General features: G+C 46.7%; 1 protein-coding gene and 1 long non-coding RNA gene across 4 annotated transcripts in view; one reads left to right on the plus strand and one right to left on the minus strand.

The window, feature by feature from the left end:
* LOC135048771 (uncharacterized) overlaps positions 1-12,545 on the minus strand; it is a 46,148-nt gene extending 33,603 nt beyond the window's left edge. The window contains exons 1-2 of the long non-coding RNA XR_010240573.1: positions 12,347-12,545; positions 7,960-8,216 (exon numbers count right to left, since the gene is read on the minus strand). This is a non-coding gene — a long non-coding RNA (uncharacterized LOC135048771). The remainder of the gene's footprint in view (positions 1-7,959; positions 8,217-12,346) is intronic.
* The window catches only part of LOC135048735 (uncharacterized), a 1,076,079-nt gene that overhangs the window by 574,719 nt on the left and 474,330 nt on the right, over positions 1-27,030 (plus strand). The window contains exon 7 of one of the 3 annotated variants that reach the window (XM_063955576.1): positions 15,087-15,176. The exons of the other annotated variants lie outside the window; for them this stretch is intronic. Coding sequence (XP_063811646.1) covers positions 15,087-15,176 — 90 coding nt within the window. The remainder of the gene's footprint in view (positions 1-15,086; positions 15,177-27,030) is intronic. 3 annotated transcript variants of the gene reach the window in all.

A 27,030-nucleotide genomic window follows, 5' to 3' on the forward strand; every position in this document is an offset into this window, starting at 1 on the left:
ACCTTGCCAGTCCGAAAGGACTGTAAATTGGGTCCTGAGTAGGCCTTCCTAGTCGGGGGAACTGCAGAAAGTAGGTATGTGGACTTACCCGCAGTAGCCTTGGAGATCCATTTGTCTAGTTCATCTCCAAATAGGGCCTTGCCTGTGAAGGGTAGGCCTTCCACACCTTTCCTGGAGTCCATGTCCGCAGTAGAGATGAGCGGGTTCGGTTTATCTGAATCCGAACCCGCCAGAACTTCATGTTTTTTTTCACGGGTCCGAGCGACTCGGATCTTCCCGCCTTGCTCGGTTAACCCGAGCGCGCCCGAACGTCATCATGACGCTGTCGGATTCTCGCGAGGCTCGGATTCTATCGCGAGACTCGGATTCTATATAAGGAGCCGCGCGTCGCCGCCATTTTCACACGTGCATTGAGATTGATAGGGAGAGGACGTGGCTGGCGTCCTCTCCGTTTAGAATAGATTAGAGAGACACTTGATTTACTAATTTTGGGGAGCATTAGGAGTACTCAGTACAGTGCAGAGTTTTGCTGATAGTGACCACACCAGTTTTATTTATAATCCGTTCTCTGCCTGAAAAAAGCGATACACAGCACACAGTGACTCAGTCACATACCATATCTGTGTGCACTGCTCAGGCTCAGGCCAGTGTGCTGCATCATCTATTATCTATATATAATATTATATATATCTGTCTGACTGCTCAGCTCACACAGCTTATAATTGTGGGGGAGACTGGGGAGCACTACTGCAGTGCCAGTTATAGGTTATAGCAGGAGCCAGGAGTACATAATATTATATTAAAATTAAACAGTGCACACTTTTGCTGCAGGAGTGCCACTGCCAGTGTGACTAGTGACCAGTGACCTGACCACCAGTATATATAATATTAGTAGTATACTATCTCTTTATCAACCAGTCTATATTAGCAGCAGACACGGTACAGTGCGGTAGTTCACGGCTGTGACTACCTCTGTGTCGGCACTCGGCAGCCCGTCCATAATTGTATATACCACCTAACCGTGGTTTTTTTTTCTTTCTTTATACATACATACTAGTTACGAGTATACTATCTCTTTATCAACCAGTCTATATTAGCAGCAGACACAGTACAGTGCGGTAGTTCACGGCTGTGGCTACCTCTGTGTCGGCACTCGGCAGCCCGTCCATAATTGTATATACCACCTAACCGTGGTTTTTTTTTCTTTCTTTATACATACATACTAGTTACGAGTATACTATCTCTTTATCAACCAGTCTATATATTAGCAGCAGACACAGTACAGTGCGGTAGTTCACGGCTGTGGCTACCTCTGTGTCGGCACTCGGCAGCCCGTCCATAATTGTATATACCACCTAACCGTGGTTTTTTTTTCTTTCTTTATACATACATACTAGTTACGAGTATACTATCTCTTTATCAACCAGTCTATATATTAGCAGCAGACACAGTACAGTGCGGTAGTTCACGGCTGTGGCTACCTCTGTGTCGGCACTCGGCAGCCCGTCCATAATTGTATATACCACCTAACCGTGGTTTTTTTTTCTTTCTTTATACATACATACTAGTTACGAGTATACTATCTCTTTATCAACCAGTCTATATATTAGCAGCAGACACAGTACAGTGCGGTAGTTCACGGCTGTGGCTACCTCTGTGTCGGCACTCGGCAGCCCGTCCATAATTGTATATACCACCTAACCGTGGTTTTTTTTTCTTTCTTTATACATACATACTAGTTACGAGTATACTATCTCTTTATCAACCAGTCTATATATTAGCAGCAGACACAGTACAGTGCGGTAGTTCACGGCTGTGGCTACCTCTGTGTCGGCACTCGGCAGCCCGTCCATAATTGTATATACCACCTAACCGTGGTTTTTTTTTCTTTCTTTATACATACATACTAGTTACGAGTATACTATCTCTTTATCAACCAGTCTATATATTAGCAGCAGACACAGTACAGTGCGGTAGTTCACGGCTGTGGCTACCTCTGTGTCGGCACTCGGCAGCCCGTCCATAATTGTATATACCACCTAACCGTGGTTTTTTTTTCTTTCTTTATACATACATACTAGTTACGAGTATACTATCTCTTTATCAACCAGTCTATATATTAGCAGCAGACACAGTACAGTGCGGTAGTTCACGGCTGTGGCTACCTCTGTGTCGGCACTCGGCAGCCCGTCCATAATTGTATATACCACCTAACCGTGGTTTTTTTTTCTTTCTTTATACATACATACTAGTTACGAGTATACTATCTCTTTATCAACCAGTCTATATATTAGCAGCAGACACAGTACAGTGCGGTAGTTCACGGCTGTGGCTACCTCTGTGTCGGCACTCGGCAGCCCGTCCATAATTGTATATACCACCTAACCGTGGTTTTTTTTTCTTTCTTTATACATACATACTAGTTACGAGTATACTATCTCTTTATCAACCAGTCTATATATTAGCAGCAGACACAGTACAGTGCGGTAGTTCATGGCTGTGGCTACCTCTGTGTCGGCACTCGGCAGCCCGTCCATAATTGTATATACCACCTAACCGTGGTTTTTTTTCTTTCTTTATACATACATACTAGTTACGAGTATACTATCTCTTTATCAACCAGTCTATATATTAGCAGCAGACACAGTACAGTGCGGTAGTTCACGGCTGTGGCTACCTCTGTGTCGGCACTCGGCAGCCCGTCCATAATTGTATACTAGTATCCAATCCATCCATCTCCATTGTTTACCTGAGGTGCCTTTTAGTTGTGCCTATTAAAATATGGAGAACAAAAATGTTGAGGTTCCAAAATTAGGGAAAGATCAAGATCCACTTCCACCTCGTGCTGAAGCTGCTGCCACTAGTCATGGCCGAGACGATGAAATGCCAGCAACGTCGTCTGCCAAGGCCGATGCCCAATGTCATAGTACAGAGCATGTCAAATCCAAAACACCAAATATCAGTAAAAAAAGGACTCCAAAACCTAAAATAAAATTGTCGGAGGAGAAGCGTAAACTTGCCAATATGCCATTTACCACACGGAGTGGCAAGGAACGGCTGAGGCCCTGGCCTATGTTCATGGCTAGTGGTTCAGCTTCACATGAGGATGGAAGCACTCAGCCTCTCGCTAGAAAAATGAAAAGACTCAAGCTGGCAAAAGCAGCACAGCAAAGAACTGTGCATTCTTCGAAATCCCAAATCCACAAGGAGAGTCCAATTGTGTCGGTTGCGATGCCTGACCTTCCCAACACTGGACGTGAAGAGCATGCGCCTTCCACCATTTGCACGCCCCCTGCAAGTGCTGGAAGGAGCACCCGCAGTCCAGTTCCTGATAGTCAGATTGAAGATGTCAGTGTTGAAGTACACCAGGATGAGGAGGATATGGGTGTTGCTGGCGCTGGGGAGGAAATTGACCAGGAGGATTCTGATGGTGAGGTGGTTTGTTTAAGTCAGGCACCCGGGGAGACACCTGTTGTCCGTGGGAGGAATATGGCCGTTGACATGCCAGGTGAAAATACCAAAAAAATCAGCTCTTCGGTGTGGAGGTATTTCACCAGAAATGCGGACAACAGGTGTCAAGCCGTGTGTTCCCTTTGTCAAGCTGTAATAAGTAGGGGTAAGGACGTTAACCACCTCGGAACATCCTCCCTTATACGTCACCTGCAGCGCATTCATAATAAGTCAGTGACAAGTTCAAAAACTTTGGGTGACAGCGGAAGCAGTCCACTGACCAGTAAATCCCTTCCTCTTGTAACCAAGCTCACGCAAACCACCCCACCAACTCCCTCAGTGTCAATTTCCTCCTTCCCCAGGAATGCCAATAGTCCTGCAGGCCATGTCACTGGCAATTCTGACGAGTCCTCTCCTGCCTGGGATTCCTCCGATGCATCCTTGCGTGTAACGCCTACTGCTGCTGGCGCTGCTGTTGTTGCCGCTGGGAGTCGATGGTCATCCCAGAGGGGAAGTCGTAAGCCCACTTGTACTACTTCCAGTAAGCAATTGACTGTTCAACAGTCCTTTGCGAGGAAGATGAAATATCACAGCAGTCATCCTACTGCAAAGCGGATAACTGAGTCCTTGACAACTATGTTGGTGTTAGACGTGCGTCCGGTATCCGCCGTTAGTTCACAGGGAACTAGACAATTTATTGAGGCAGTGTGCCCCCGTTACCAAATACCATCTAGGTTCCACTTCTCTAGGCAGGCGATACCGAGAATGTACACGGACGTCAGAAAGAGACTCACCAGTGTCCTAAAAAATGCAGTTGTACCCAATGTCCACTTAACCACGGACATGTGGACAAGTGGAGCAGGGCAGGGTCAGGACTATATGACTGTGACAGCCCACTGGGTAGATGTATGGACTCCCGCCGCAAGAACAGCAGCGGCGGCACCAGTAGCAGCATCTCGCAAACGCCAACTCTTTCCTAGGCAGGCTACGCTTTGTATCACCGCTTTCCAGAATACGCACACAGCTGAAAACCTCTTACGGCAACTGAGGAAGATCATCGCGGAATGGCTTACCCCAATTGGACTCTCCTGTGGATTTGTGGCATCGGACAACGCCAGCAATATTGTGTGTGCATTAAATATGGGCAAATTCCAGCACGTCCCATGTTTTGCACATACCTTGAATTTGGTGGTGCAGAATTTTTTAAAAAACGACAGGGGCGTGCAAGAGATGCTGTCGGTGGCCAGAAAAATTGCGGGACACTTTCGGCGTACAGGCACCACGTACAGAAGACTGGAGCACCACCAAAAACTACTGAACCTGCCCTGCCATCATCTGAAGCAAGAAGTGGTAACGAGGTGGAATTCAACCCTCTATATGCTTCAGAGGTTGGAGGAGCAGCAAAAGGCCATTCAAGCCTATACAATTGAGCACGATATAGTAGGTGGAATGCACCTGTCTCAAGTGCAGTGGAGAATGATTTCAACGTTGTGCAAGGTTCTGATGCCCTTTGAACTTGCCACACGTGAAGTCAGTTCAGACACTGCCAGCCTGAGTCCGGTCATTCCCCTCATCAGGCTTTTGCAGAAGAAGCTGGAGGCATTGAAGAAGGAGCTAAAAGGGAGCGATTCCGCTAGGCATGTGGGACTTGTGGATGCAGCCCTTAATTCGCTTAACAAGGATTCACGGGTGGTCAATCTGTTGAAATCAGAGCACTACATTTTGGCCACCGTGCTCGATCCTAGATTTAAAGCCTACCTTGGATCTCTCTTTCCGGCAGACACAGGTCTGCTGGGGTTGAAAGACCTGCTGGTGACAAAATTGTCAAGTCAAGCGGAACGCGACCTGTCAACATCTCCTCCTTCACATTCTCCCGCAACTGGGGGTGCGAGGAAAAGGCTCAGAATTCCGAGCCCACCCGCTGGCGGTGATGCAGGGCAGTCTGGAGCGACTGCTGATGCTGACATCTGGTCCGGACTGAAGGACCTGACAACGATTACGGACATGTCGTCTACTGTCACTGCATATGATTCTCTCAACATTGATAGAATGGTGGAGGATTATATGAGTGACCGCATCCAAGTAGGCACGTCACACAGTCCGTACTTATACTGGCAGGAAAAAGAGGCAATTTGGAGGCCCTTGCACAAACTGGCTTTATTCTACCTAAGTTGCCCTCCCACAAGTGTGTACTCCGAAAGAGTGTTTAGTGCCGCCGCTCACCTTGTCAGCAATCGGCGTACGAGGTTACATCCAGAAAATGTGGAGAAGATGATGTTCATTAAAATGAATTATAATCAATTCCTCCGCGGAGACATTGACCAGCAGCAATTGCCTCCACAAAGTACACAGGGAGCTGAGATGGTGGATTCCAGTGGGGACGAATTGATAATCTGTGAGGAGGGGGATGTACACGGTGATATATCGGAGGGTGAAGATGAGGTGGACATCTTGCCTCTGTAGAGCCAGTTTGTGCAAGGAGAGATTAATTGCTTCTTTTTTGGGGGGGGTCCAAACCAACCCGTCATATCAGTCACAGTCGTGTGGCAGACCCTGTCACTGAAATGATGGGTTGGTTAAAGTGTGCATGTCCTGTTTTGTTTATACAACATAAGGGTGGGTGGGAGGGCCCAAGGACAATTCCATCTTGCACCTCTTTTTTCTTTTCTTTTTCTTTGCATCATGTGCTGATTGGGGAGGGTTTTTTGGAAGGGACATCCTGCGTGACACTGCAGTGCCACTCCTAGATGGGCCCGGTGTTTGTGTCGGCCACTAGGGTCGCTAATCTTACTCACACAGTCAGCTACCTCATTGCGCCTCTTTTTTTCTTTGCGTCATGTGCTGTTTGGGGAGGGTTTTTTGGAAGGGACATCCTGCGTGACACTGCAGTGCCACTCCTAGATGGGCCCGGTGTTTGTGTCGGCCACTAGGGTCGCTAATCTTACTCACACAGCTACCTCATTGCGCCTCTTTTTTTCTTTGCGTCATGTGCTGTTTGGGGAGGGTTTTTTGGAAGGGACATCCTGCGTGACACTGCAGTGCCACTCCTAGATGGGCCCGGTGTTTGTGTCGGCCACTAGGGTCGCTTATCTTACTCACACAGCGACCTCGGTGCAAATTTTAGGACTAAAAATAATATTGTGAGGTGTGAGGTATTCAGAATAGACTGAAAATGAGTGTAAATTATGGTTTTTGAGGTTAATAATACTTTGGGATCAAAATGACCCCCAAATTCTATGATTTAAGCTGTTTTTTAGTGTTTTTTGAAAAAAACACCCGAATCCAAAACACACCCGAATCCGACAAAAAAAATTCGGTGAGGTTTTGCCAAAACGCGTTCGAACCCAAAACACGGCCGCGGAACCGAACCCAAAACCAAAACACAAAACCCGAAAAATTTCAGGCGCTCATCTCTAGTCCGCAGTCCACTGGCGTAGCCATAATCCACTGCGTGCCGACACTGTCAAAGCTGTAGTGCGTGCATTAAGCAAGCCTATCTCTTTAATGGCTTCCACAATAAAGTTCACAGAGTCTTGTATATTTTGCAGGAACAAGATTACCTCCTCCTGAGGCAAGGGTATCTAAATCCTCAATCAGGTAACCCGACCATTTAGCAATGGCTCTTGTAATCCACCCACATGCTATAGTGGGTCTCTGGGCCACCCCAGCAGCTGTATACAAAGATTTGAGCTTGTTCTCAATTTTATGATCAGCCGCGTCTTTTAGGGAGGCTGCACCCAGGACAGGCAATACAATTTTCCGTGAGAGCCTGGATACCAGTGGCGTGCGGTGAGGTCAGTGGCTGGTGAGGCACTGCAGCCATAATCTCTGTGGAGTCCCGACGAGGTCATCATCTGCCGCCGTGCCAATGCCCACTACTGCCGCCACTAATGGTTGCCGACCCTGCCAATTGCCTACAAAATCGCCGCCATCAACTGCCTGACCCCCAGCCGCTAATCTGCATCTCAGTCTGATGCCGCCAGTGCCTGCAGCCTTCCTGCTCATCAAACTTGTGATGAGCAGGTGGCTAATACATTGTCAATTTTTATAAATTTATGAGAGACAGAGAGGTGGAATATGGGGAGATGGGAGAGAGAAGAGAAATATGAAGACAGGAGGGATAGACAAGGGAGTAGGCACAGGGGAAGATGGCAGAGAGAGAGGAATAGGGTGAGAAGGAAGAGAGACGGAATAGGGGGCAGAAGGAAGATAGAGAAGGAATAGAGGGAGATGGGAGAGGAGGAATAGAGGAGATGGCAAAGAGAGAGGAGAAATAGGGGTATATGGGAAAGAGGAGAGTGAGAGGAATAGAGGGAGATGACAGAGAGAGAGAGAGAGAGAGAGAGAGAGAGGAGGAGCAGGCTGGCAGACTGGGAGTAATAGTGGTGGAGAGCAGGGGGCAGGATTGGAGTAACAGTAGTGCAGAATAGGGGGACAGGCAGGGAGTAATAGAAGGGGGGGGCAGGATGGGAGTAGTGGTGGGAAAAAGTGGGCAGTATGGGATCTCACCTCCTCTAATGCAGCTCCCGGGTCCCAGCCACCGTTGCTCCTTCCATGCAAGCTCACACAGGACGGCCTCAGTAGAAGTTATGGGTTCCGCTCCTCTGGTGTTCTCCGCGTAGTCCAGGGGAACATGGGCGTGGCCTGCGATCGGGTTGGGGGTGGGGCAGGGCTGCACCTCCGCACCAGGTGTACATAAGGCTCTTTGTTTTCTGGCTGCCCGCAGCTGTGCCCTCCTCATCACTGGAGCTGTCTGTCCGAGTTCTCTTTGTGACAGTCCAGGGGCAAATGCAGGATTTTTAGGGGGGAGGGGGGGTTCCAGATATGAGAGAGAGGGAGAGATAGAAATAGAAGAGAGTGCACATATATAGAAACCTCCAACCCGTGTGTGTGTGTGTGTGTGTGTGTGTGTGTGTGTGTGTGTGTGTGTGTGTGTGATATATAAACACAGAACCAAGGAGACATTGGGAGTGAGGGGGACATGGGGGGGGGGGGGGGAAGAAAGAGGGAGTGAGACACAGACATGTTGAAAGAGAGACTTACATGCTGAGAGACAGTTCTGGAAAGAGAGTAACTTGGGTGGGAGAAAGAGACAGGGACAAACAGACACAAACATGGAAAGAGAAACGGACATGGGGAGAGAGAGACAGACATGAGGTTAGAGAGAGACACACATGGAGAGACACAGACACAGGGAAAGAGAGACAGACACAAGGAGGGATAAGACATGGAGAAAGAGACAGACATGGGGAGGGAGAGAGAGTGAAACACACACACATGGGGAGGGAGCAGACATGGAGAAAGAGACACACAGGGAGAGATATACAGAGACGTGGAGACAGACACAGGGAGAGAGACAGACAGACATACTGAGAGAGAGAGAGAGAGATGAACAGAGAGAGGAAGAAAGAGGAGTGACATGGGGAGGGAGGAGATATGGAGAGACAGACACAGTGACCAAGAGAGACAGACATGGGGAGGTAGAGATACAGGAAGAGAGAGAGAGACACGCACACACACACATTGGGAGGTAGGAGGAGACATGGAGAGAGATACAGACACAAGGAGAGAGAGACAGACAGACATGTGGAGAAAGAGACCGAGACAGGGAGAGACAGACACAGGGAGGGAGAGAGAGACTGAGGAAAATGGTATGTTAACCCAGTGGTTCTCAAACTGTCATCAGGACCCCACACGGTTCACGTTTTCCATGTCTCCCAGCAGCTGCGCTGTGTATCACCAACTGTCACCATTTTAAAAATCTACAGGTGACCTGCAAAACATGAACCGTGTGGGGTCCTGAGGACCGAGTATGAGAACCTGTGCCCCTATTCCAGGTGCTACAAGGGCAGCATTTCCACAGCAGCTGTTAATACGTAGAGGTTAGTTACGCCCTGAAACAAAATACATGATGAAACAGCGCTCAACAGAATAATATAATAATATAAAAGGGATGGCATGGTTAATATATTAAAACACTTTCATATGGCAAATATCCCATGTATATCACAGAAATAGTAAAGTGACAATCAGCTTGCAATTAGCATTAAAATCAGATATGTTTAAAAAGTAAATGAAGTAATATGTAACAATTTATGCCCCTGTTCCAATAATACAGAATACATGTCAGAATACATGTCAGTATACCTGTTCCTAGTATAGTCCCTGGGGGGTGATAGGCAGTCTATTGATGAGCACAAAATCAACAGCAGTGAATAGTTACCGCAGCTGATGGTAGGGTCACAATGGACAAGGTCGCATTCTGGCGGCCGGGATCCCGACGTCGGTATGCTGACTGCCAGGATCCCGGCCGCCAGTCAACCATACCCAATGCATTTGAATGACTACTTGTGCCTGGTGTAGGATTGTGACCCTACCATCAGCTGCGGTAACTATTCAATGCTGCTGATTTTGTGCTCATCAATAGACTGCCTATCACCCCCCCAGGGACTATACTAGGAACAGATATACTGAAATGTATTCTGTATTATTGGAACAGGGGCATAAACTGTAACATATTACTTCATGTACTTTTTAAACATATGTGATTTTAGCTCAGATTGCAAGCTGATTGTCACTTTACTATTTCTGTGATATACATGAGATATTTGCCAAATGAAAGTGTTTTAATATATTAACCATGCCAACTTTTATATTATTATAGGTTATTCCAGTGCCGGATTAAGAGGGGACCCAGGGGGTAAGTACCCCGGGCCCTCCAGGTCTAAGCTGCTGTCCACTGACAGTTCTACTGTCTACAGGTTCCACCGCCAGCAACAGCACTCCCAGCAGCAGCGGCAGCTGCTGGGAGAGCTGTGCCCGTGTCGGAGCCTGGAGAGAAATAGAATAATCCCCTACGGCTACACCCTTGATGTTTCTACTGGAGGGCGGGTGACACGTGGAAACGCCCGGGATGCCCGCTGCCAGCAATACAGTCCCTTACAAGGCTGCGTGCCGTGGCCGGTGTTTAAGCCCCTGTCCCAGTACACAGGATTCATTAGAGTGTAGGAGGAGGCGAGGATTGACAGAAGTGTGCCCGCCTCCTCACTGCCCTGCGATCTGTCTCTGTCCCAAACTCCCATCGCAGCATCAGCTCCAGCTCGTGGTGTTAGGTGAGGGATTCTGAGGAGCAACAGCAGGTTAGATTAGAGTGGACTGATGGGGGAGAGTGCTGGGCACAGGCTGTACTGCACACACCCAGCTCAGACACTAACAAGTGCTTCGTTTAGTGTTTGGGACACTGGCTGCAATGTGCCAATGTGGCTGTGTGCATATGTGAATGTAGCTGTGTGCATTTGCGTGTGTGTGCATATGTGAAAGTGGCTGTGTGCATTTGCGTGTATGTGCATATGTGAAAGTGGCTGTGTGCATTTGCGTGTGTGTGCATATGTGAAAGTGGCTGTGTGCATTTGCGTGTGTGTGCATATGTGAAAGTGGCTGTGTGCATTTGCGTGTGTGTGCATATGTGAAAGTGGCTGTGTGCATTTGCGTGTGTGTGCATATGTGAATGTAGCTGTGTGCATTTGCGTGTGTGTGCATATGTGAAAGTGGCTGTGTGCATTTGCGTGTATGTGCATATGTGAAAGTGGCTGTGTGCATTTGTGAAAGTGGCTGTGTGCATTTGCGTGTGTGTGCATATGTGAAAGTGGCTGTGTGCATTTGCGTGTGTGTGCATATGTGAATGTAGCTGTGTGCATTTGCGTGTGTGTGCATATGTGAAAGTGGCTGTGTGCATTTGCGTGTGTGTGCATATGTGAATGTAGCTGTGTGCATTTGCGTGTGTGTGCATATGTGAAAGTGGCTGTGTGCATTTGCGTGTGTGTGCATATGTGAATGTAGCTGTGTGCATTTGCTTGTGTGTGCATATGTGAAAGTGGCTGTGTGCATTTGCGTGTGTGTGCATATGTGAATGTAGCTGTGTGCATTTGCGTGTGTGTGCATATGTGAAAGTGGCTGTGTGCATTTGCGTGTGTGTGCATATGTGAATGTAGCTGTGTGCATTTGCGTGTGTGTGCATATGTGGATGTGTGCATTTGCGTGTGTGTGCATATGTGAATGTGGCTGTGTGCATTTGCGTGTGTGTGCATATGTGAATGTAGCTGTGTGCATTTGCGTGTGTGTGCATATGTGGATGTGTGCATTTGCGTGTGTGTGCATATGTGAATGTGGATGTGTGCATTTGCGTGTGTGTGCATATGTGAATGTGGATGTGTGCATTTGCGTGTGTGTGCATTTGTGAATGCGGCTGTGTGTGGCTACGTTCTTTGCAGTTGGACCACACCTCTTTATTGGTGTACTACATTTTTCAGTTATTTAAGGGGGGTTTACTGTTCGCACTGGGTATGTCTTGTAACAGCCCTGCCCCTGAGTCTGTACCCACAGGCTTGATCGTCTCCCCTCCGTCTGCAGCGTTAGTGTCGAGTAGACGCGCTGCACAAAAGACAACTGGGGGTGGAGACATCCTCCAAGAAGGCACTGAGGAGCGGGACTCTGAAGGGGAATCATTAAACATATTTTATGAGGTGGGGGTGAGAGAAGGTTATTAAATCCTGACATCAGGGAAGGGGGCCCCCCTGTTTTCAGTGCCCCAGGACCCCTGAAGGCTTAATCCAGTTATTCTATTGTGTGCTCTTTCATCATTTTTGGTAGGGGAGAGAGATAGAGACTGACATATGGAGGGAGAGAGGCATGGAGAGACAGACACCAGGAGAGACAGAAACAGGGAGAGACAGACATGCAGAGAGAGAGAGAGACACACAGACATGAAGAGAGTGATATGGGGAGGGAGACTGGTTTGGGAAGGGACTCAGAGAGAGGGACACAGAGAGAGGGAGAGAAACAGCTAGACACATGGAGAGAGAAACAGGCATGAGGAGAAAAGACAGGGACTACTTACCCGATCAGCCATCCCCCCTCCAGCATGCCAGACACGGACCTGCTGCAGAAACACTTCCTCACCCGACCTCTGAACTCTCAAAGGCCCATGGGAACTGCCTGAGAGGAGCTGGCCGGGTGAAGTGACTCTGCAGCTCCCCCTACAGTTCAGTCAGCCCAGCCTCCACATACGTATAATGAGGCTGTGCTGCAGCTGCGTGCACATTAGTGAGTGAGTGAGCCTGTTCTGCTGCCTTGAAGTCCTCCGTCTCCGGTAAACTTCGGGGGGGGGGGGGGGGGGTCACAATCGGCACCCCTTGGTGTAAGCTCGGGAGAGGGGTGGACATTGTTTGCGGCAGTCAGCCCGGGAAGGGGGGTGGATTGGTAGTCTGACAGTACAATCCACCCCTGCTGCCACTGCCCAATCATTCAGTGACAGGGGCGTGCTCTCATATCTGAAAGCACGCCCCTTGTCAAAGCGGCACTCCTAGAGGTGCCGCTTGCAGGGCTTTTTGTAATGGGCTTTTACTGCCCGATGCCTGGCCCCGCCCCCCGCTTCCGGCCCTCTCATATAGCTAGCGGGAGGCACCGAAAGCGGTGCCTCCGATTCATAAGTAAAACCGTTTTTTTTAATATAAGAAGATGATTAAAATAATATAAAGTCTAAGCACATACTTATGACACATCATATGTGTCATAAGTATATTCTTTCTATTATTTTAATCATTTATGACAGGGGAGGCACTGCCTCCCCTGCCTCCCCTGACTGCACGTCCCTGCTGGATACTGATGCATCCACTATCGGTGGATTTTCACAGTTTTTCCTATCCTCAGGAGGAAAAGGAAAAGATGATAACAACCGTTTAGGGATTTGAAATAGCCTATCAGTATTAACCCATGGTTCTTCAAACAGGGTATTTAGTTCCTTTGACACAGGAAAAGTGGCACAGGATTTCTTTTTTATATTAAAATAACATTACTCACTGTCCTCTGTCACCTTGTCAGGGATATTCAGAACTAGTACGTGTTTGCGGACAAATGGCAGGGGACTGAGATGCTGGTTTGGGTACTGAGTCTTTTTTTCATAAACTCAGTAATAGATTGTCTTAAGTATTGCTTCTCTTTCTCATTCCAAGATAACTTAGTAGAAATTGTGGAAATCATTTCCCTAATGGAGTCCAGCCATGCTTGTTCTGCCCCACCAGCCTGGGAAGGGATACTACATTGAGTACACACTAGTGAAGAAGGAGAAGAGGAACATTGTGCCTTACATGAAACACACTCTTTGCCTTACATAATGTAACAGTGACAGCACACATACACAGGAAAAGGTTAAATGCACAATTAACCCACAAAGAGCCCTTCCAGGGAGACACAGAGAGAGTATGGAGCCAACACACGGTGCCCTTAATGCCAAGCTTAGCCGGGTCGCAGACTAAGTACCTAGATTAGGGATTTAGGGGGTCATTCCGACCCGTTCGCACACAGCGTTTTTTCGCTGCAGTGCGAACGGGTGCGGAATGGCATGCGCGGCGTTGCCTGGCGCCAGGGGTCGCAGGGTTACGCCGCGACTACCGACGGAAGCGGTCACAGCGGTGATCGCTAAGAAGATTGACAGGAAGGAGGCGTGGATGGGCGGATCCGGACCGTTGGAGACGGTGGTGAGTAAAACGCAAGCGTGTCCAGGACAACAAAGGGCGGAGGTGTGACGTCAAAGCCGGGCCGGATCCATCGCACAGGGTAAGTATGTCCAGCCATAGTCTACTTCTGCTTGAATTTTTTTTAGCTTAGCAGGGCTGCACAAGCGATCGCAGCCCTGCTAAGCTAAAATACACTCCCCCATAGACGTGGACTATTGATCGCAGTAGCAGCTAAAAGTTGCTGGCTGCGATCAACTCGGAATGACCACCTTAGTCCATTAATAATCGCTCCCCCTCTGCTATGACCCCTTGGTACCGCTGAGGTAATCTGGAGTTTCTACGGAGGAGCTGAACGTCTCTGTCAGACAGCGTCTGTGTCAGCTGCAGAGGGAAAATGCCCCCCCCCCCCCCCCCCCCCCCAAGTCCCACAAAGCAGGCAGGCTGATGCCATCCTGAAAATACGAAACTGAGAAAATATATGCAGAAAACTCTTCAGGAGCTTCCAGAGACGTGACCGGCTCCCCCTGGCACATTTTCTAAACTGTGTCTGGTAGGACGAGCATAGAAGGAGGAGCCAGTGCACACTTTAAATTTCTTAAAGTGCCCATGGCTCCTAGTGGACCCGTCTATACCCCATGGTACTAAGTGGATTCCCAGTATCCCCTAGGACGTAAGAGAAAAGCCTATGGCACCTCCCCAGCCTATCTTTTCCGTACATCTCTGATCAAAAATTCACCAAATTTCCAGCAGTATATACTTCTGCAACTATGTATAATGCCCACATGCACCCTTGGGCTCATATATTGTGTGTACATCTGTCTATTCTAGCCAGTGCCTCCTGAGCCATTTACTTCACTGTATGTCCCTGGACTTTGTCTACTCTTCCGGGCATCCAGGAGAGTCACCCATGATTCCGGAGTCTGGCAGATGTTCTAGTAGCAACCATTATAGATATGCCACTAAAAGCGATCTAATTCCCCTTCCTGATTCCATATACAGTAGCACAGTTAAAATGTATACACGTAGCACTGCGCTGTAGACACACACAGTAAATTACAGAATATCTAAAAGTATGTAAAGCATTATATATTAAATAATTGTAATTTTTTATTTTTATTTTAGAGTGTATCATGTTACTGCCTGGGGTGTGCCATTTATTCTCTCATGCCTCCCTCTCTTCGGAGACAATTATGGCCCTGCTGGAGCATGGTGGTGAGTATATACATTATATATATTTGTGGTACAAGTACATCAGAACTAATTCAAAGACGGCAAAACTTAATATAGCTACTTTGTCCATTACTGATACATTGCTATTGTCAGCAAGTAAAAACAAAACCCTTGATTTAACATGACCACTTTTGTGCTATGCATGACATGGCTTTGTGTTCACACTATTACATATATGTGGGGATAAAATGAACATGTACAGTTCAGGGAATTCAGTGTGTTGCCATGGAACTCATAGCACATACCAAAGTGTATTTTCAGTCATGTTTACTATCTAGTTTACATCACTACCTTCTGTTTGCGTCTCTACCGCACACACCCATTTATTTGAACTTTTCCTAATGTCCATTAACTACTTCTAAGACTTTCTTTAAAGAATTGATTAGCTTAGGAAAGAAAGCAGTTGTATATGCTCTTGCCCTCACTTTCACATCATCCAGTGGTGGTGCATATAGTTTATAGGGTGTTAAACTATTTACATTCATATGTACACAGTGTCGGACTGAGACATGAAGGGCCCACCAGGAGAATGCAGTGGTGGCCCATGTTTAGGGGTGTGTCCAGTGTCCAGAGGGGGTGGGTCCAACCACCACAGAGGCCTGATAGTAAATTCTGGTAATGCATACACGATAATGTACCAGATTAATAACAGCAATGGATCAAATACACCATAGTCCTGTGCAGTATAAGGTAACATTAGATATATATATATATATATATATATATATAAAGTATAATTCAAATTCACAGTCTGGAACCTGATTCCTTTGGGGGGGGGGGGGGTGTTTGTGGGTAGGCAGTGAGGCCAACCGGGATGGGGGGGGGGGGGGGGTCCTCTGTAACCCAGTGGGCCAGTCCAACCCTACATGTACAAATGCTTGTTGGCTGACACTTTGGGGTTCATAGTTGGTGCCTCTGCTTGGCTGTCTGAAATCTTGGGTCCTCCAGGGTCTCATATTGAAGAATATTATGACTTTTTTAGAAGAAGGTTCCATGGTAAGAGCCAATAAGCACAGATATGGTGGGAGTGCTCTTTACCTTATGAGGGGGAGATATCAGACAATGGGCATCTTAAGTGTGTTCTCCCAGAATAAGATGCCTATTTATTATTGGGGGTGGGGGGTGGATGTGAGTTGCTGCAGTGAATACATAAATGCCAGTGAATTTTAGGGGTTGCTGATATGAAAAATCAGCTCTCCCTGCAATCCCTAACTCTGCTACTTCAGCAGCAGTGGAACTTACCACTGCCAGATCAGCCCGGTGCGCATGTGTGACCTGAGTTCACGTATGTGCATGGCCCAAAGGGTGCAGGGACTTCTTTCCCATAGGAATGAGCGGGGCTGAAGGAATCTGATTATGGCGTAGATTCCTGCAGGCAAACTTTCATCGGCCCCTAATGCGAATGTGCCCATTACTAAAGACGTACAGAAACTAGCTTTTCCACATGTGTATTGGACCCATTAGTCATCATGATTAGGCCACTAAATACCTTATGGCAAAGAAACAGCATGTAGGAATGCAACATTACTGCTTATTAAGTGGATTGGTATGCATTTGATTTGCTGGCAGTCGGGATCCTGGCGGTCAGGATACAGACGCCGGGATCCCAACCGCTGACAATGCCGACAGTTGCTAACAGGGGCTATTCAAACTTGTGGGTGTCCATGACACCCATAGAGTGGGAATAGAACCTGTGGCGAGTGCAGCAAACCACCAAGCCCGCAAGGGGACTCTTTGCGCTCGCCCTGCTGCCGGCATACTGACGATCGGGATACCATTGTCGATATACTGACTGCCGGCATCCCGATTGTCTGTAAATCCTACTGATCCCAGTTGAACTACTCTGTTCTATGGGAGTTTATTTACATAGAGTTGGGTTGTTGAACCCAACACTTCAAAGTGTGTTTATGCTGGAATTTTAAAAGGGCAATACTTTTACTAGCAAGACACAGCTAGTAAAAGCATTGCCCTTTTAAATATCGGACATATATAATGGTAGATGCTCAATCAGCTTAATGATATCATTCAGGTGCTCGAAAGGGAGGGGTATTTCTAAGCAAGAAAAAAGGAGAGACGTTGTTTCCACCAGCACCCTGAATGATAACAGTAACCAGATATAAATCCTACATAATATTAGAATTCAGAGATCTTGGTTACACATATTTGCGCAAATGTGTGAATAAGCCCCAAAGCCGCATCAAGGCGTCTTTGTATATTTGGGGTCCCTAGCGCTATATCTAGGTGCAGGGTGTGGCACCCCAAAACACCAGCATAAGCCAGAAAGCCCAGGGCAGCATACCACCTTTTAAATATGGGACATAAACACGCTTAGAAGTGTTGGGTTTAACAAATGTTACAAAGACCAAAGAACTTGTGGTTGATTTAAGATGCACAAGGAGGTTGCTTCCTCAGCCATTAGGCTTCAATGATTTGGTAGTTGAAATAGTGAATACTTTTAAATTCTTGGTCATTAATTTATACACTTGATTTAACATGGTCTTCGAATACTTTAGTGGTGAATAAGGCACAGCGACGCCTTTATTCCAGAGACATTTGCAGGTAGCAGACCTGGGTGCAGGAACTCTTGTTAACTTTTATTGCTATGTAACAGAGAATGTCTTGACCTGTGATGTGGTGTAACAGTATGGTATGGAAACAGCACACCCGCAGACCATAGGTCATGGACTAGGGTGATTTAGGGGAAAAATGATTAATTATTGGAGATATCTGCTGCGGGGTGTATAGTCAGTATGTCGACATACAGAATGTCGACCCCAGAATGTCAACAGGGTCTGAACTTTTTCATTAACCAACACCCTCCATTTGTAAACCTCAGGGAATTCTGGTGCAAACCTCATCCTGGCTAACATAACCGTAGCAAGAGTGGAGAGACCCATTACACACTTATAAAGAGTGACATCAAAGTTTTCTTCTTAATCTGAATAAACACAGCCTGTGGTCAAGGTGAGTAACATGGAGGCATTAGTCCAAATATCAGACCAAACCTTGGAATAAAAGTCACAGACATATGGACCTGCCTGTAGCGGGATGCGGTTAAAATCCGTCAGTCAGAAGACCGAAAGTGGGATCCCAATGGACAGACTATCTGAATAAACACAGCCTGGGGTGCATGCAGGCCAATCTAGCACCAGCGATAGCGATGCGCGGGGCTGCGCATCGCTATCGCTGTAGGGGGTACACACGGAGCGATCATGCTTAAAATCTAAGCAATCTAGTCAGATTGCTTAGATTTTAAGCAGCGATCGCTCCGTGAGTACTCCCCTTAACATGAATACATTAACTAAAGTGTAACAGATAACAACACAATTGCAGATATTAACAATATTAAGGTTTATTTAAGCACAATCTGTGGTTGAGCAGTGACATGCTATGGGGATAAAAAGTACATATTTGACATGGGTAATGAGGCATAACTATATTAATTGTCACAGACCTCTCATTTCCTCACAACCTACTACCACCATTCACAGCTGGTCCAGGTAGAGCATGGAGAAGGAAATTTACAAGTCTTTTGTTTTACTGAGAGAAATTGTGAATGACTTTTCAGCACATTGGGCCTGATTCAGGTCCAGTCGCTAAGCTGGCAAAGTTGCACTGTACGTTGCACATGCACAGGATCCATACTGCGCATATGCAGTATGGGTCCTGCTTCATCGCTTGCAAAACAGCAGCAGAGGTCAGGTGACTGACAGTTTGCAGCCATTTGAGTGCAGGTAGGGGTAGGTAATGTCTCCTCTTCACACTATTTTGTTGGAGTGCTGAGACCATGGTCTCTGTATTCTGACAGATATTTAATGGCCTCAGTGATGGAGCTGCGGTGGCCAGTCTGTGTATCCTCAGGGATACTCAGTGAGCCGATGGTGTTGCAGAGAGTTGCAGTCCTGCCTCATCAGACTCAGCAGTGGATACACATGCATGCAGGAGGCATTTGCTTATACCAGCCACCTCCTGCTGCACCTCCACAAGGTCCTCCAAAGAAACCATGAATCAATGTAATCAGCATGCTGTTAAATTCTTTCAAGTGTTGTTTCAAAGTAACTGAGGTCTTTATGTTGGCCACCTCCTACTTTCAGATGGTGTTAAGCCAGATCCTGCTAAGACACACCCTATCTAACACATGTCTGCCCCATAGATAAATTGAGTATGCATCACATTTTGAGTATGACCAACCACCTGCCACACTACAGTGAAGTTACAGCTCCTCTCCGCCAGCTTTTTCAGAACGGCTTAGAATAGTGTTGTTTGGACTGCCATGCTGCTTCTATTTCAAGTCTATGCTCACACCTTACTGAGACACATTGAGCTCAAATTTAAATTAAGTTTTGACTGTAGTCTTTGCTCAAAAGTTGCACAAGTTCATCTATGGGCGTCCAGTGCTGGTTGAGACAGACCATTAACATATGATAACCATCCTCCACAAACCCTGCATACTGCCTCCTCACAAATCCAATGTTTCATGCTCAAGCATCTGGATGGCCAGGACCTCCATGTTGCTGATGTCTTATAACATGCTCAACTCCCAGACTTGGGTGTCCGTGATGCTGATAATGACCTGGATGTTATGGAGTTTGATGTCCTCTCCTCCAGGTGCATGGAGTAGCGCCGTGATGCCACATTCAGGGATGACCTCTGCTAACAGGTGTCTTGCGTGGTCCTACATGACTGACCTTCTTCATCCAAGGAACTGTCTCTTGACCTCAAATCTTTCCACAATGAATTGACCCTCTCAGATGACGTCCTCCTGCATGGTCATTTGTTTTGTCATACCTTATGCCCTTCAAAGATTCTATGCTTAGATGGTCCACCTGGTGCACCACAGACATGAAGCCACTATACGGCAGGTTAAGTATACACTGTTTTGGCCCTCTCTGGCTGCTGACATTCAGTGGGTGTCTCAGCGTGTGCCTGCTGCAAAGCTTTTCATGCCCATAATGCCAAGCAATGGCTCACTTGTGACCTCCCTTGGCCCATCTTTGCTACAGATCTCTTTGAGTGGAGGAGAAAGAGCTCCTTGTGGTAGTGGATTCATATTCTGGGTGGTCAAAATAAATTATTTTCCCAAACTGACAAGTGCCACAGTCATCAACAAAATAAAAAGACACTTTTCTGCACATGGCATACCACGTAAGCTACTTACTGATATTGCTATTCAGTTTATGAGCGGTGAGTTCCAGACAAGTCACCAGTGAATAGGACATCTGACATGCCACCAGCAGTCCTTACTATGCACAGTGCAGCGGACTTGCAGAAAGAGTACTAAATTCTGCAAAGCACCTGTTAGATAAATATTGCAGAGATGGTTTGGGCGTATTTGAGAAATACTCAGATTGATGGACTCTCCTCTCCTGCTCAACACCTGTTCATACACACCCGCAAGTTGAGGACAACTTGCAAGATGCTCTGCAGAACTCCAGTTTACGGTTCAAAGCCATTCATGATAAAACTTCACATCACTTAATACCGTTGTCTCCTGGACAGATAGTCTGCATTTAGACTCCTGTCAGGTTTGACAGTGTCGGGACTGTGCAGGGAGCCTCTAACAGGACCAACAGATATTTGGTGCAATTTGGGTGTGGATTGTTAGGTTGACCAGTAGTAGGTCAACAGTCTACCCTATATGGTCTGCATGCACATGGTCGACATGGTCAAAAGATCAGCAGGGTCAGTTGTTGGACAGTGAAAAAGTTTTGCATTGGGTACAATTTTGTATATTTAACCACAGGTGACCCCAATTAGTGCACTGCATTTCCTCGCATGCTTCGGGCAAGGATGGTTACTATTCCCATTCATAGTACATGTGGATGGTACAGGATGTAAAAGTTGAAGAAAAAAAACCCAAAAAAACCTTTTGTCGACCATTTAAAACGGTCGCACTTTTGTTCATGTAGACCTTAAACAGTGGCGACTTGTTGACCATGTCAACTTTTTGTACCTGTCAACCTAATGCATGTCAACCTTATTACTCTCGACCTATCATCCGGATTCCATGCGATTTGATGGTGCCTGGAATCATCGCAACAGGCTCCACCACCTAAGGGTTTGTGAGCCAACACTTCCACCTCACCTGACACCAACTGAGGGTTCCAGAACACCCATCGTCATGGACCATAAGTCCCTTGAAGTCCCACTTCTGAAGTTCTCCAGAGTCTTGTGATTTGGGCACAGACCACATTTTAAAGTCACTGAAACCTAATTCCCTGCAGCAGAGAGGAGGAAGAACACTACATCACTCGGAGTAGCAGAAAAGATGGTGGCCAGCACCTCAGTCCGTATCGGGATCAATTGAGAATCCAGACAGGGGTCCAGAAAGCCATTCCAGTTGGCCACCCAGCTGCAGGACACAGTGGGGAGGAAAAGTAAGTGGAGAACCTTCTGGTGCCAGACAGAGAGGAATGGGAGAACAGCACCACCAAGTAGGCTGTGGTCAGGGGAGAAGCAGTAAGAACAGAGTCACCCAGCACACAGAACAATACAAGGACAGCCAGGGGGATACACTGATGAACAGCCCACATAATGTGAGTCCACAGGCCAGGAAAGACAAGAAACATATAATTAATCAGGATTTTGGCAGGAGAGCTAGCTCTATGCTACTAACTCCATGCTACGGATTAAGGATCCTATTTAATAAAACAACATGTCGGGAAGGGTGGATGTACAGTCAGAGGCAGAACTCTGGGAGGCAACGGAGGCATCTGCCGCCGGGCTCCTGCTCGGCAGGGGTGCACTTCTCCTCCCATTCTGTGACACCATTGAATTAAGTTAATTGATATCTGTCGCTGTCTTTTTAGTGGCAGATTTCCTCACTGGTCCCTGCACCTTACAAATCACACCCTCTTTATTATACTGAATATACACATTTTACAAGGGTCACACCCAGGATTAGAAACCACAACCTATTGCACTGGAAGCAGACCCCTTACTGATGAAGCTATTTGCTCCTGTATAGGAAATATGAGAATTTTAACTATATGAAGATACTTCTCTGACAATTACACGTAACTTCATATAGTTAGAATTCTCATGCTTCCCGTTTAGGAGCAAAAAGCTCCATCAGTAAAGTGTCTGCTGTCAGTGTAACAGGTCATGGGTTCTAATCCTGGGTATGACTGCTAAGAATTGTGTGATTTAAAATAAAAGACAATTAAATGTATAAATACAGTATATACATTTTTTAGAACACTCCACACACACACGCACACATGCATACATTTATTTATCTTAATATAGGAAATGGGGGGGCACCAATATTTATCTTGCCTCCGGGCAACTGGGACGAACTTACGCCACTGTGTACAGTTATGCTTTATCTGTTGTCAAACTTATTTTGTTTGTAACAAACAAAATTATACATATGTTTTTCACAACATAAATAAGTATGCACAATATATTTAAATAGCAGAGGACCTGTGAGTCTATTAAATTCAGATTGTACAATGCAGCCCTTGGCAACACATTAGGACAGCTAATTGACCATGGAAAAGCGATGACTATTTCAGCACAAGTGAGCTAATTTGGACTATTTTGGGCTTCATACAGCAAATGAGATTGATGTAGATATGTGATCTGGGAACTGAAAAGGTCACATTATTGCTACAAGTGTTGTGACACGTAAAGCTATTTGAATATGCCTTCTATGTGGTAAATCATCACAACAAAATGCCAAACTAAATGTATTTCATGCATGCATATAATATTCTTGCAATTTTAGTCAGTTTTCTCATTTTAGTAAGTGTCACAAATCATTCTAGATCTAAAACTTGTTTTATGTTCTTTTTGTGGGTGCAGTTGTATGAAGAATGCATTTCAAGGCATATACAGTGCTTACAGGCTCATTCAGAGGTGGATAGTTTAGCACAGTCGCTGCGTGTGTTTATACACAGCAGTTGTGCTATAATATACAAAAGCTGCAGGAGGCTTGTGTAAATAGACACCCACTCTCTGCTTCTGTGATCCGCTACAGCATTGGATCCCTCTGCTAGGCCATCAGACAACAGCGTAACCGGCAGGTTACTCAGGATGTCCGGTGAAATTGTGCCGCTGAAGCCAGGTCCAAAGACGCAGCAACTGGGTTCAGTACGCACAGAAAATGGACAGAGCCCCCCATTTTCTGGCACACTGCATATCGCCACCCCCAAGTGCCAGCAGCATGTCAATCATACTGGGCACTGCAAGCAGCAATGCAGCCCTAGATGCACATGCTCAGTGCAGCTTCTGCACTCAGGGGGTCATTCCGAGTTGTTCGCTCGTTATTTTTTTCTCGCAACGGAGCGATTAGTCGCTAATGCGCATGCGCAATGTCCGCAGTGCGACTGCGCCAAGTAAATTTGCTATGCAGTTAGGTATTTTACTCAGGGCATTACGAGGTTTTTTCTTCGTTCTGGTGATCGTAATGTGATTGACAGGAAGTGGGTGTTTCTGGGCGGAAACTGGCCGTTTTATGGGTGTGTGCGAAAAAACGCTACCGTTTCTGGGAAAAACGCGGGAGTGGCTGGAGAAACGGAGGAGTGTCTGGGCGAACGCTGGGTGTGTTTGTGACGTCAAACCAGGAACGACAAGCACTGAACTGATCGCACTGGCAGAGTAAGTCTGGAGCTACTCAGAAACTGCACAGAGAAGTCTTTTCGCAATATTGCGAATCTTTCGTTCACAATTTTGATAAGCTAAGATTCACTCCCAGTAGGCGGCGGCTTAGCGTGTGCAAAGCTGCTAAAAGCAGCTTGCGAGCGAACAACTCGGAATGACCCCCTCAGATCTAAAAACATTGGAGATATGTGTAAACATCGGGATTATGTACATCTCTGAATCAGGCCCATAATTTGGTATTTAGAACTACTAACTAATGTGCAATACTTAAACAGGTACAGCTGTACCATAGCTGACAATTCCTTTAGTCGTCAATTAACAACTTTTAACCTGCTATTTAGCACAATGAACACAATGAACACACATATGGAGTATCATGGATTAGGGCTGTATCCTATTAGCCCTGAAGTGATTTTGGCTGGTCAAAACAGCCGGATATCGCGATTAGTGACTGATGGTCATTATTGCTGTATCTAATTAGATGCTGTTTTGATCGGCCGAAATTGGACCCGCAATCGCACGAAAACACATGGGATTGGGGAAAAGTCCACATTCTATGTGTTATCGCTACTCCGGCAGCACATTAATCGTGGATTATGCTTAGGCACCCAAAGCATATTATTATTATTATTATTATCCTTTATTTCTGTGGTGCCACATGGGATCCACAGCGCCCAAAAGCAGAGTAAACAAATAAGCAAAACATGAAGACAGCGACTTACAGTTCAATACAATATAGGACAAGTACAGGGTAAATAAATATAGCTGCGTCAGTAAACAGCACTGTAATAAGTATCAGGGTGGCAGAAAACTGAAGGATTTGGTGCCATCAAAGGGAGTATTGAAAAGAAGATAAATTAAGTAAGAGTCATAAAAACACATAAGGGAAGAGGACCCTGCTCGTGAGAACTTACATTCTAAAGGGGAGGGGCAGACAGACAGGGGTGACACAGATGGGGTAGAAAGTGAGCGTGGGCCAAAGAAGGCTTAGGATGAGAGACGGCTGGGTTTGGTAAAGAAGTGTGTCTTAAGAGTCCGCTTAAAGTTTTGTAGGGAGGTGGAGAGTCTGAGGGGGAGAGGTAGCAAATTCCAGAAAAAGGGAGCAGCACGTGACAAATCTTGTAGGTAGGAGTGGGAGGAGGTAATCAGAAGGCAGGAGAGGTGGCGTGCATTAGCAGAGTGAAGAGGACGGGCGGGAATATAAAGGGAGATAAGGTCAGAGATGTAACAGGGAGAGGAGTGAATGAGGGCTTTGAAAGTGAGTGTGAGAAGCTTGAAATGGATTTTGAAGGGGAAGGGAAGCCAGTGAAGGGCTAGTAAGAGAGGTGAGGAGGATGTAGTGCGTTTAGTGAGGAAGATGATCTGGGCAGCAGCATTGAGGATAGATTGGAGTGGAGAGATGTACGTGTTAGGGATGCCAGTCAGGAGGAGATTACAGTAGTCCAGTCTGGAGATGACCAGTGAGTGGATAAGGGTCTTAGTGGCATCCTGGGTAAGAAAGGGTCTGATCCTGGAAATATTTTTGAGATGAAAATGACAGATTTGTGATAGGTGCTGAATGTGTGGTTTGAAGGAGAGGGAGGAGTCAAGGATTACTCCAAGACAGCGCACTTGGGGGCTAGAGGAGATAGTAGTGCTATCTATAGATAGTGAAATTGTGGGAGGTGTGCTGGAGGGTGGGAAGATGATCAGCTCAGTCTTAGACATGTTACGTTTAAGAAAGCGCTTGGACATCCAGGAAGAGATAGCAGAGAGACAGTTGGATATACGAGTGAGGAGAGCAGGAGAGAGGTCAGGGGAGGAAAGGTAGATTTGAGTATCATCAGCATAAAGATGATATTGTAAGTCAAAAGAGCTAATGAAATCTCCTAAGGAGGATGGATTGAGAGAGAAAAGAAGAGGACCAAGAACAGAGCCTTGGGGGACACCTACAGTTAGTGGAAGTGGGGGGGGGGGGGGAGGTGGAGCCATGAGAGGACACAGAGAAGGAACGGTCAGAGAGGTAGGAGGACAGCCAGGAGGGGGCAGAGACTGTGGATCAAGGGTAGGCTTTTTAAGACTAGGGGAGACGAGTGCATGCTTGAAGGAAGAGGTGACAGTGCCTGATGAGAGGGAGAGATTGAGGAGGTGGGCAAGATGGGAGCAGGCAGAGAGAGGAAGGTAGCGGAGGAGGCGGGAGGGGATAGGGTCAAGTGGAAAGGTGGAGGGGGGTGAGGAACAAATGAGGGCCATGACTTCCTCACCAGATGTATGGGAGAAAGGTATCAGAGCTGGTAAGAGGGAAGGAGAGGGGTGGTAAGGAATAGGAGGTGGCTGGTTGCTGATTTTTTGGTGGGATACGATGTCCTGACATACGGAGTCAACTTTGGATGTGAAGTAAGTGGCAAAGTCAAGAGCAGAGAGTGAGGGGGACGGGGGGCAGGGGAGGGAGTTGAGAGTGGCAAAGAGGAACCGGGGGTTGGAAGACTGGGAGGATATGAGGTTCTTGAAGTATGACTGTTTAGCGAGGGAAAGGGCAGCACTGAATGATGAGAGCATAAGTTTGAAATGGAGGAAGTCTGCCTTAGAGCGCGATTTCCTCCACTGTACCTCAGCAGTACGTGAGCATTTTTGCAAATATCTGGTGCATTTGGTGTGCCAGGGTTGAGGTGTTGATCTGCGAGGGTGAATAGTGGTTGGTGGAGCGACAGAGTCAAGAGCAGAAGTAAGGGAAGCATTGTATAGGGATGTGGCTTGTTAAGGGCATGAGAGAGACAGTATAGGAGAGAGAAGTGAGTCGAGAAGGGAGAATAGGGAAGTGGTGTTGATAGCCTCAATGTTGCGTTTAGTGATGGTAGCCTTAGGAGGTAGAGACGGAGTAGCAGAGAGAGATAAGTTAAAGGAGAGCAGGTGGTGGTCTGAGAGGGGAAATGGAGAGTTGGAGAAATCAGAAATATCACGGTAATGAATTAAGACCAGATCCAGTGAGCTCCCATTCACATGGGAGGGGGAGGAGGACCACTGGGAGAGACTGATTGAAGATGTAAGGTTAAGGAGTTTAGAGGCAGAGGATTTTGTGGGGATATCAATTGGAATGTTGAAGTCACCTAAGATAATGGCGGGAATGTCAGAAGTGAGGAAGCAAGGAAGCAAAGTTGTCAAGGAATCTGGAGGGCATGCCGGGGGGGGGGGGGCAGTAAATGGCAGCTACTCGTAGATAGACAGATTGAAAGAGGCGTGTAGCATGGACCTC

The sequence above is a fragment of the Pseudophryne corroboree genome, chromosome 2 (assembly GCF_028390025.1).
Source record: "Pseudophryne corroboree isolate aPseCor3 chromosome 2, aPseCor3.hap2, whole genome shotgun sequence".
Taxonomy (NCBI): domain Eukaryota; kingdom Metazoa; phylum Chordata; class Amphibia; order Anura; family Myobatrachidae; genus Pseudophryne; species Pseudophryne corroboree.